The sequence below is a fragment of the Geospiza fortis genome, unplaced genomic scaffold, assembly GCF_000277835.1.
Source record: "Geospiza fortis unplaced genomic scaffold, GeoFor_1.0 scaffold112, whole genome shotgun sequence".
Lineage (NCBI taxonomy): Eukaryota > Metazoa > Chordata > Aves > Passeriformes > Thraupidae > Geospiza > Geospiza fortis.
Window position 1 is genome coordinate 13684218 of NW_005054298.1, and position 10350 is coordinate 13694567.

The 10350-nt window shown below is 48.6% G+C and overlaps 1 protein-coding gene across 1 annotated transcript in view; it reads left to right on the top strand.

Annotated features, from left to right (window-relative positions):
• Positions 1-6407: 6407 nt before the first annotated feature.
• The window catches only part of ARPC2 (actin related protein 2/3 complex subunit 2), a 13159-nt gene continuing 9216 nt past the window's right edge, over positions 6408-10350 (top strand). The window contains exons 1-2 of the mRNA XM_014306457.2: positions 6408-6421; positions 9423-9457. Of these exons, the coding sequence (XP_014161932.1) occupies positions 6408-6421; positions 9423-9457 (49 nt within the window). The remainder of the gene's footprint in view (positions 6422-9422; positions 9458-10350) is intronic.

Genomic DNA, 10350 nt, shown 5'->3' on the forward strand with positions numbered 1-10350 from the left:
CTGTGCTACCGGGGGGCGGCCCGGGAACGAGGAGGGCAGAGCGGGCACGGGTGGGGGCCTGCAGGATGCCGGGCTGGGAGCGGGGGGGTCACGGTGCGGGAACTGAGCTGCGGGCGGCGGGGATGGGCAGAGGGAAAGCCTGGGGAAGGAGGGAGCGGAGCGGGACAGGGCAGTGGCGGAGGGAACGCTGGGGCTCCATGGGGTCGTTAGTGCCAGAGCAATGGAGAGCCCGGGGGAGCAGGACGGGTCTGGGAAGGGTACCGGAGATTGCCCTGCTGAGGTGGACTGGAGGACAGGGCCTGGACAGGGAGGAAGTTGGGAAGGGAGGAAGGTGGATTTGCAGAGTGTTTGCTTTGGGTAAAGTGGGCTTCATCAGCGTGGTGCCAGCGCTGGTACGGAATGTGTAGTGGGAGGCGGGGAGCAGGAAGCCTGAGTATGGAGTCACGGCCTCAGCCTTTTGCTTTGGGGTGAAGAGCAAATTCCAGCTTGCTCCCTCTTTGCTTTCCTGAGCAGAAGGGATACAGGCACATGGGTCAGCCACAGCCACTGGTGCCAGCCTGGTGGGTGTCCTGGCCTCGGGGAGCAGGCTGGGGGTCTAGTTCACACCCACATCTCTGACTGGGACAGTTCAGTCCCTGGGGAGCCAGTGGGGTTTTTTACTGAGTATTGCACCAGGGCAAAAAGATGCTTGAGAGGACCCAGCTTAGCTTGGAAGGAAGCCCCTTAAGTATCAATGTCCTTATCTGCAACCGAGTGGCCTCTGGGCTCGATGCCCTGCCTGCTGACTGAGACACCTTTGTACAGACACAAAGCCTTGAGAGGCAGAGCAGTGGTGTTATCTCTGGGGTGGAGCCTGCCCTGGCGCCTCACAAGGCAGGGCTCAGGCTGCTCCAGGAAAGGACCCCCCAGGCAGGTGCCTTTTTCTGTGTTACCTTTTTTTTCTCCAGCGATTTTTGAAGCTCTCAGCCTTTTGCATGCAGAAAGTTGTCAGAGGTCACTCGCTCTGCTTTCCCCCCACTCTCAGTTGACCTGTTGCTCAGATCTGTGTTTTGCTTTGGAGGTTTTTTTTTCTATAAAATAATTATGCAGGCTGTTTTGCCTTGGAGGACAGCTGAGCTTCTCCCACATTTTGATTTGTGTTGAGCCCTGATCATTTAATGCAACAAGTTTCCCCAGAGTGGCACTGGGCAGAGAGAGCTCCCAGGTGACCACTGTGGTATTGCAGCCGCTTCCATTAGAAAATATGGCATGTACAGAGCTTCCCAGTGAGTGTCAGAACAGCTTGTCAGTCACTAATCTGTACCAAGGCACTCTTCCTGATGGAGAGGGAAGAGCATGCATGTGTCCCTGTGTTGATCTGATCTGGAGGGGCAGTTTGCAGCTTTAGATGCACCCCAAAACTCTGACTCTGTGAGCAGAGCTGTGCTTGCTTACCCTGCAGCAGCCTGCAGGCCCCTGAGATTTCCATTTTGCTGCATGGCAAAGCCACCTCACTTGTGTGTTGGCACATGTGCCTGACATACTGATTGTTCCTGAATCAATTGGTAGGGTGGCTGATGGTGCTCTGCTTCTGCCTTTTAGTCATCTGTGGCATGTTCTGTTCTTTAGATGGCGTTTCTAGATAAGTTTTGTGCCTTGAGCATGTTGCTGAAGGTGAGGAAGGCATTTATTTCTGAATTTTCTTCTGTGCTTGTTCTGGGCTCCCCCATGCAGGCAAGTGCAGGGAGGTTTCTCCTGGTTTCAGGTCTTCTTAGGAGTGGATGTTACAAAACATTTATTCAAGTGATATTTCTTTTTCCTATGGCCACAGCTCTCGGGTTATTCCTGTGGTGCTCAGCTTAGAGGCAGGAAGGAATTTCCTGCATTTTGCTATTTTGGTGATGGTTTTCCAAGGTGTATCTTGGGGCTGAACACAGGACAGTCAGGGCAAGGTCAAGCCTTGAAGAATTTGGTGACTGGGAGGAGTGAGTCTGGACACTGGGGCAGAGTTGGGTTTACATTATTTGCTCTAACCCAGAAGTGCAGCAGATGTGATGCAGGGATTTGTCAATAGGGGTTGTCTCAGAGCCAGGTGTGCCTGGTGGCTTCAGCACCAGCCTGCAAGCGGGGCAGGGCAGGGCTCATTTCCAAATCCTTTGCTAGAGACTTGTCCTGTGACATAGGCTGTGTCGCTCCCCTCTGCTGCAGTGCAGCCATAGGTTGGCAGGTTCCTGCAGAGCTTTCCTGGGCTGTCAGGTGGGACACACTCCACATTTCACCTTGTCATATAGAACTAGGTCACATTTAGAAGATGGAATTCATTAACTGCCATTATTGTCATATATGTCAAAATGTGCTCTGTGTGGAGGTCCATCAGCTGTCCCTGGAGTTCCCAGTGTGAAAGGTACCTCAGCAGGACTGCAGACAGAGATCAGCACTTGAGACAGGGCCTAACCCACCTCTGAGAGTACTCCCTGGACAAGGTCCTTGGGGCTTGGCAGCATCCACCTGTAAATAGGGTGATTTCAAATTTAATTTGATTTTGTGGGCAGTCCCTATGGAAATCTCACCCCCTTGGACAGCCACTGTTGAAACATGATTTAGATCAAGGTGGTAACAGACTTCAATGCATCTGATTTTTTTTCCTTACTTAGCTCTAGTAATTTCTGTGTTTAAATCTATTCTCTTAAACCAGCCACATTTTTAAAATAAAAACCTAAAGCTACCAGAATCTGTTGAAGTAACTTGAGTTAGGAATTTGCTGCTGCAATGTGGGAATATCTGGTCAGTATCTGGAAATAAGTTGGCTGAAATGAGATTGGCTCATGACCTTTCTTCCATGTCAAGAGGAAGCTTCCATAAGCTTCTGACCAATTCATTTGTACATGAGATGTTGCCTGGAAGCTGGTGTCACAGGTGAATTTTCCCATTTCTGATAAAAGTGTCGTGTGAGGAGATGAACTCTACCAGTTGGAAAATCCTGTTTTTTATCATTGCTTTCCTTTGCTAACTGCACAGACGTGAAAAAAAAACAAAAACACTTTAGGTGTAAAACATTTTGATGATTGGCTTCTGTGTCTGATGAATACTCATTCTGTTTGACACTAGCAAATTTGCCATCCAGTTTTGTCCTGCACTAATTTAACTAACCCCAGGGAAAGTGTGGCACAGGGCTTGGTCTGAGGGTTTGGTTTTCCAGTTATACATAGCTTACCCAAAATCTTTAGTCAATTAATCATCTTTCTCAAACTGTTACTTATTATTTACTCACTGTGCCAAAGAACACACATTTGCATAGCTGGGGTACAGCGTGCCTTTTCCTAGGTTGGGGGCGGAGGGAAGAGAATCTCAGATTTAGATTGTTGGTTTCTTTACAGCCATTAGTAGGTACAGCTCTGCAGGGCTCCCTGACAATTAGCTGCATAGGAAATCAACTGAAGCTTGGACTTCCCTGATGCAGAGTGGTTCCTGTGAGCCTGTAGGAGCTGGGCTGAAGCTGCACCCACCTGCTTTATGGTATTTCTTACATGCAGTCACTTGATGATTGTGTGCTGCAGAACTGAGCCTTTCAGACACAGAGACTGAACCCTGGCTGAAACCAGGCAGTGAGAACTTTGTGTTCATGGTGTGACTTGAAGTGAGTTCATCCTGGGGAGACAGGAGTGTCTGGAGGCTGTTAATGTGCTGGGTGGGTAAAGGAGCTTTGAATCCTGCAGGGCACTACTGAGGAACTCTCTTCAGGAGTGGTTGTGGTTATATGTGGCTCCAGTGCTTCAGGGATGCTCAGAGACCCCACCAAAACCAGATTGTTCCTCTGCCACCACCTCGTTCTTGCTGACACAGACATTTTTGTGGCTTCAAGGGAAACGGGATTGGGGAAGTGACCTAGGTTAAAATTAAACAGGCAAAACTGGGTATTTTTAGCTAGGTGAGTTTCCTCATCCCATTCATTGTGTCCTGGCTGCTCACCATGGTGCAGCCATGGAGCAGGGATCAGATCTCCCTCCTTCAGCAGCAGTGGCAGGTGCTGGCTCAGTGTCCTCACAAGCCCAGCCTGGAGCTGCACGTCTCTCCAGGCACAGCCTCACCTGCTGAAACTCAGTCTGCCTGACTGCAGAGTGCTCGGGAAATGCTGCTGGCAGAAGGAGCAGGTTTGGGTTTGGCTGGCACAGACAATGCTCGGGGTACACCCTGGCTGTCCATGTTGACTGGGGGTGCTGTAGGTGTTGGAGCATAGCTCCTGGGTTGTCACAGCACATCCTTCTTTGGGCACCAGGGAAGATGACTTAGCATTAACAGTGGATTGTGAACCACCTCTGTCTGGAAGTAGATAGTGCTCCACTCTTGTGCAATAGTGCAGGGAGCAAGAGGGAAGAAAAGCCAGATCTGAAAAGTGTTAGGCTTTCACAGGTGGTTCTGTCATCACTCCAGCCTCAGTTTTCGTCTTGGGTTCCTAAGAGGAGCCTGCACTGTTTTATCTTCAGAGTGGCTCTCACTGCAGCCACCAATGCTTGACAGCAGAGAAGAGTAGGTGTCCATCACTGTACTAAAGAAACACAGTAAAAGTGTGTGCAAAATGAGGTTCTTACCCAGAGACTTGGCACAACTCTGGATCTCTCCGGTGGGGAACCACAGGCTAGCTGCCTACAGCTGAGGACGGAAGACCGCTGAGGACAAAGATCTGGCTGGAAGGGGATCTGCCAGTGCAAGCATGCTGCAGGACCATCTATGCTTTGTCCACTGTGAATCCCACTGCTTTCCTACCAGCCCGCTCCTCCAGGCTATTGGGTACACAGCAAGGGAAAAGCTTGGGCATGGAGGGGTCACCTAACCAGGAGGGGAGAATTGGCATGTGTAGGGTGCTGTACACAGCTCGGCACCACCCACTGACAGAGTATTCCTGCTTGTGTTCCTGGTGGGTGTGCTGCCAGAGCTATGGGAGCTCCTTGGTTGCATGTGCTCCTGCAGCTTACGCAGAGAGGCTTTTGTTAGCTGAGCGGGGCCCAGAAGTGGAGGAACTGTTCAGAGAATTTTAGTCATTGCTCATAATTTTTTTTATTGAGGTGACCTTTCTGTATCAAGAGCCTGCAGTCTGTCACTGAATCTGGCTCACTTTATCTAAATTGTGTGTTGACTCTGGTGATCTGAAAGCTCTGCTCAGAGCTTTAAGCTTTGAAATACCCCTTTTTCCCCCTCTCTCCTATGGGACAAGAGGTTAGAGTACCTGCATGCCTGCAGCTTTTGAAATAATTGCTGTTCTCCATTATTTCATAGAGGCCTTAATTGTGGTGTGGGAGATGCTTCAGTATGGTTGTCAGCCAGGTTCTTAAATTTGTCCTATCATACAGCTAAGAGCCTTTGTGGCCTGAGAATGAAACAGGGAAGTTCTCTGAATCAAGTGAGGAAATGCTGTCAGAAAAAAGATTTGCTATTGCTCTTAAGTGCTCGCTGGTTCTCTCCATGGGCACCTGTGGCTCTTCACGGATGTTCTGCCAGGGTGAAAAATCTGATTTGGAGCTGGCCCTGTATTAGATAGACAGGGCCTAGGAGCCATTTGGAGATGAATAAAAGGGGCACAGGCAAGAAGATGTAAAACCTGTCAGGGTCTTTTATTGTTACAAGCAGAGGGCAGATGGGATTTGGTGTGGGTTTGACTTCAGACCTGATAACTGTTATCACAAAACAGACTGCTGCTGGGAACAGCTGCCATTTTAGCATCAGAGTTCAGGCAGGGGTTTGCAGAAAGGTCTGGTCTGGATTCAGTGTTCTGTGCAGAGAGAAGCCATCTCAGTTATTCCTGGTATGAGCTGGTTTTATTGTCCCTTCAGGGCAGAGGGGTAGCAAGCAGGGAAGGTCACTGAGGGATGCTGTGGTTCAGGTAGCATTGGACGTGAGGGGCTTGCAGGGGTCACAGCAGCTCTCTGTCCCAGGAGTGAATGAGGTGTCCTGAAATCCTCTGAATATAGCTAGGGTTAGTCTGTTTACAGAGATTTGGATCAGGGGTAGAAGTGAACCCCAAAAGACCTCCTGGATTCCCAGTTGGGATTTACAGTCCAGCTGGGATGGCTGTGATTTAGAGTCATTCAGCACCAAGCTCTAAACTGCCAATTCTTGCTATGGGTGTGGAGAGCCTCCTCATGGAGGCAAGGGACACCAGAGCACCAGACCAGACAGAGCTGTTTGGGAACTTGCCAGTAACCTGACAGTAGCTGGTATCCACCCTCAGTGGTGCAGGCCCCATCCCAGGCCTTCTGTGACTCCTCTGCACTGAGCCATGGCTGGCACAAGAGCGGGAAGGACAGAACACAGAGAGGACACATTGTGCCTCCATAGAGCTATTTCCAGTGGTAGAAGATGGGGTTGCTGGGAGGTCAGAGGGAAGTGAACATGTGCATGTGACCTGCAGCATTGTTGCTAATCCAGAAACTATGGAACGCTGGAGGTGAGAGCTCCTCTCTCTTCTGCCTGGGGACTTCTTGAGGTGGGAACAACAATCCGGGTAGCAAAAGGAGTGGTTTTTCTGTTGGAGAAAAATTTTGAGTAGCCAGGGTAGTTTTGATGAGGTGAGCCAGAGAAATAAATAGAAGCACTTTAAACACTGTGATTGTAAAGCTCATGAACTGTGAAAGGCTAAAGGGGCTCACTTTGCTCCCAGCTACACTTCCAGTGTTCTTCCCTGTCCTCCCCTGGGCCAGGCCAGGCCTGGGTTCCTTAAGTGTGTGCCCAGTGAGGCAGAAAACCCACTGTGCTGTAGGTGACAGAGCCAGCGTGGCTGCAAGGAGCTCTGTATGCACCTCACGTGAGCTCTTGCTTCACTAAGGCTGTGCTGGGAAGTGGTTGAATATTCAGTACCCAAAGTTCTGCCCAGTTACCTTCTTTTCCCTTAAATACTCCCCCTCCTCACCATCCCCAAGTACCGGAACTGAGCCACTTGGGAAATCAGCGTTAAAATAACTTCTCTAAGAAATGACGTTTGCACAATAACAGGCTCAAACCCAGCTGTGTTAGCAGTGAGCTTTTGTGTGCAGAACAAAGGCTCTGTGCAGAGCCATCGACTGGCTCCTGTACATGGTCTTGCTCTGCTTCTTCAATGATGTGATGAGCGATCTTCCTGCCATCCCCTGGGTACAGGAAAACCAGATGGGGAATCATCCTTCCTCAGCAAAACCACTCCAGTGCACGGACTGTCAGCCACTTCCTTGCATTTCTCAGAGGGAGGTGCTGTGTTTGGAAGGCTCTGCTGGGGGCGGGAGCTCTGGGAGGTGTCAGCTCTATGTGTGTGGGGAATGGGGTTTGAAAGGTGTAATTCTGAGAAGATGGAACAGAGGTTTAAGGATGCATCCTGTTTAATATTCCTAGCTCTCATGTGCCTGGCTGTGCTATCTTTAAAGCTTCCTACATAGGTTTCTTTTTTTATAAAAATATATACTGCCATCCAAGCTGATTCCCACGTCTGAGTGTGGTGCTCTAAAAGAGGAATACGTCTGCATCAGCTGACCGAGTGGGATCTCTGGGATTTTCTTTCATCTCTGCTCTGAGCCATCCTCAGTGAGCAGAAGTGGCTTGGACATACTTCTGGAATTGCTCCCCTTTACAAGAGCCCAAGCAAAATATGCAGCCAGGGATGTCTGCTGAGCCCGTCTCAGGCCCAGCTGGGGAGGAGAAATGAAAGCAGGAGAAGTCTCAGGTAGCTGGCACAGCTTTTAAACAAAAGGACCTGCTTTGGGTGCACTTGCTTCGCTTCTTTCAAGTGTATAGTTTTGATCCTCAGCAAGGTGACACAAAAGACAGAGGCTCCCCAGCCTTCACACAAAAAAAGGGCTGTTGCCTTTCACAGCTGATCACTTTTAAGAAGCAAGAACACCTCCTCATTTTCACTTAGGTTCTCCATCTGGGGGTTAATTCCTCCCTTTCTGCTGGAGTAAAATGTTGTTGACCTGGTGAGTGTCTGGGATCAGTGCAGTGCAGCGTCTTGGTCTCCTTGTATTGCCCAGCTTGAGTTTTATCACATTGTGGTCATTTCTGCCTTTCAGGAATGAGGCTGGCTGCAGAAAAGCTGATGGAAAAAAACAATGCTTGCTGCTGAGATAAAATCATTTAAATTGTTACAGAATATTGTCAGGGAAAATAGATATTGAGTCATCACTTCCCCCCACCTTCCGCAGGGTATGTACCACAGTGTAACCAGTACCCAGCAGAACATAAGTGTGTGGAAGAACAAGTTTTGGCAAAACGGTTGAAGCTGGTCTCTGGGCAGCAGCAGCAGCATAGCTGAGACCACTGACTTTACTCTGAGGAGTTATTTCAGTATGTTGGTTCAGGCAGGTGGGAATGAACTGTTAGAGACTAGATTTCTGTTAGCAGCAGCATTATTAGCCTGTATTCGCATATCATCTACTTTTGAAAAATAAATGGAGATACAGTGTGAAACAGCGGTAGCAGACTGGCATTTTTATCCTGTTCTCATTTTCCATGCCTGCTCTCAGCAGTGGAGATACCTTTGCATCAATTCCCTGTTGGAGAATGACCTATTAATACCAGTCCCCTTGGAGCTGTGAAAGCAGTTATGTAGTGCCAATCCCAATGAAATGACCTTCCAAAGCAGTTACATATTTCATGGAGTCCTACTCTTTCACAGATCATGAACAAATGTCAAAATAGGGTTTGTTAAGAAGCAGTTTAATCTTCATAGTCACAGTGTGAGATGTGATGTGCCTTTGGCTTGCAAAGGGTTTTTTTGCTGATGGGGGTCCCAGAGACCAGTTGACAGTGTTAGAGCATATCCAGAGCTACAGTTTTTCTGCAGAGGATATTGGTAAAATGTTGGGGTGTGTTGGAAGGGGGGCAGGATGAAATGAACGTGTGGAAAGTTTCCTTCTTTGACCTGCTCCTGACACTACTAACACTTTCCTAACTTGGAAAAGGGGTCTTCTCTGCAAGCAAGTTATATCAACGCATCTGCAGAACTGGTATTGATGGCAAAGGGGGCACTGTGTCAGGAAGGATTACTCAGCTCCTTCCATGAACTGGTGTTGCAGAACCTTACAAAAGATCCTCTGTCCCAAAACCTGTGTCATGGCCATTCTGTACAGAGTGTGTTCTTGTGAAAACAAATTTCTTAGTAAGAGGTAGCTTACTTAGGCATTTCTAACTGGAAATCTGTGATGTCAAAATCTATTAATAAACTAGAAATAATGGAAATCTGTGCCAGCTTCAAAGTATATTTTATGTCATCTGGGGTAAAACTGATGCTTATGGGAAGGGGAAGAAGTCTAAGGTCTCTTCTCAGAGGTTACTATTAGTTGGACAGCAGGAGATAAAAGGGTTTTGAGGAAGGGCTGCCTGTGAAAAATAAGGTGTTGGAAATTAATCCTCTTTCCTTTACAGCTTGGAAGCTGCTGTTAGAGTTCTCATTTACTTCCTTTGTCTTCTTTGCTTTTTAGAAATAAACCAGAGGCAGTAGAAGTAACATTTGCAGGTAAGCTCTGCAGCTCTCTTGACTTCTCTGAACCAAGGGCTGGCTTGAACAGTCTGCCCACACCACTGGGTAGGGGCAATGTGGAGACCCTGCAGTATCCCCAGAGTTGGCTGCCCCATTATTTGTCTGTCTGTCTGCCTTCCCTGGGACTTCCCTAGAGCATTGAGTTTACTGGTGGTAGTGCTTTGGTGTGTGCCTGCTACACAGTTCTTCTCTTTTACCTCATCTGTTCTCTAGTCCTGCCCTTGGTGCTACTTGTTATGAGGTCTTTAGCACCATCTGGTTTGGGTTGTTAGGAAGCTGACTTAGGGTGACAGTTAAAATGGATTCATCACCTCAGGTTTGCTCTTCAGGAAGAGAAATGCCAAGAAATTTCAAGTACTCATTCAGCAACTAATTTTTTGCTTCTGTTATCAGGAATCTGGGGAAGCTGCAAAGCTCCGTGGGGAAGTGGAGCTTGCTAGGTAGCTGGAGGGGTGCCTTTCCCTTCCTTCTGCCCTCCCTGCCCATTCTGCAGTGAAGTGGAAGCTCTCACAGCAGGCAGCAGCTGCGCTGCCTTTGCTGGCAGAGAGGTTTTCTCCTCCGGGCTGCAGCTCTGGCCTGGTGGGCATGTCAGTCACTTTCTGTGCTGTCCATCCAGAAGGCTCCCATCTCTGCATGTTTGTATCCTTGTGCATTGAGCACAAGTGGATTTTCCAGGGATGCTAAATGACACTAGACTAAAGCTTTCTGTGATGGACAGGTGTCAAAATTGTTTCAGCCCTGTGAATGATAGCAGGTCTCCCTACATGACATTTCCATTTTCCTTAATTGCGGGTTTCCCTCTTGCTGTGTGTGTGAGGGCTGGAGCAAGAGGAGCAGCGTCACTTTATGCAGTTACTAGAACTTGTAGG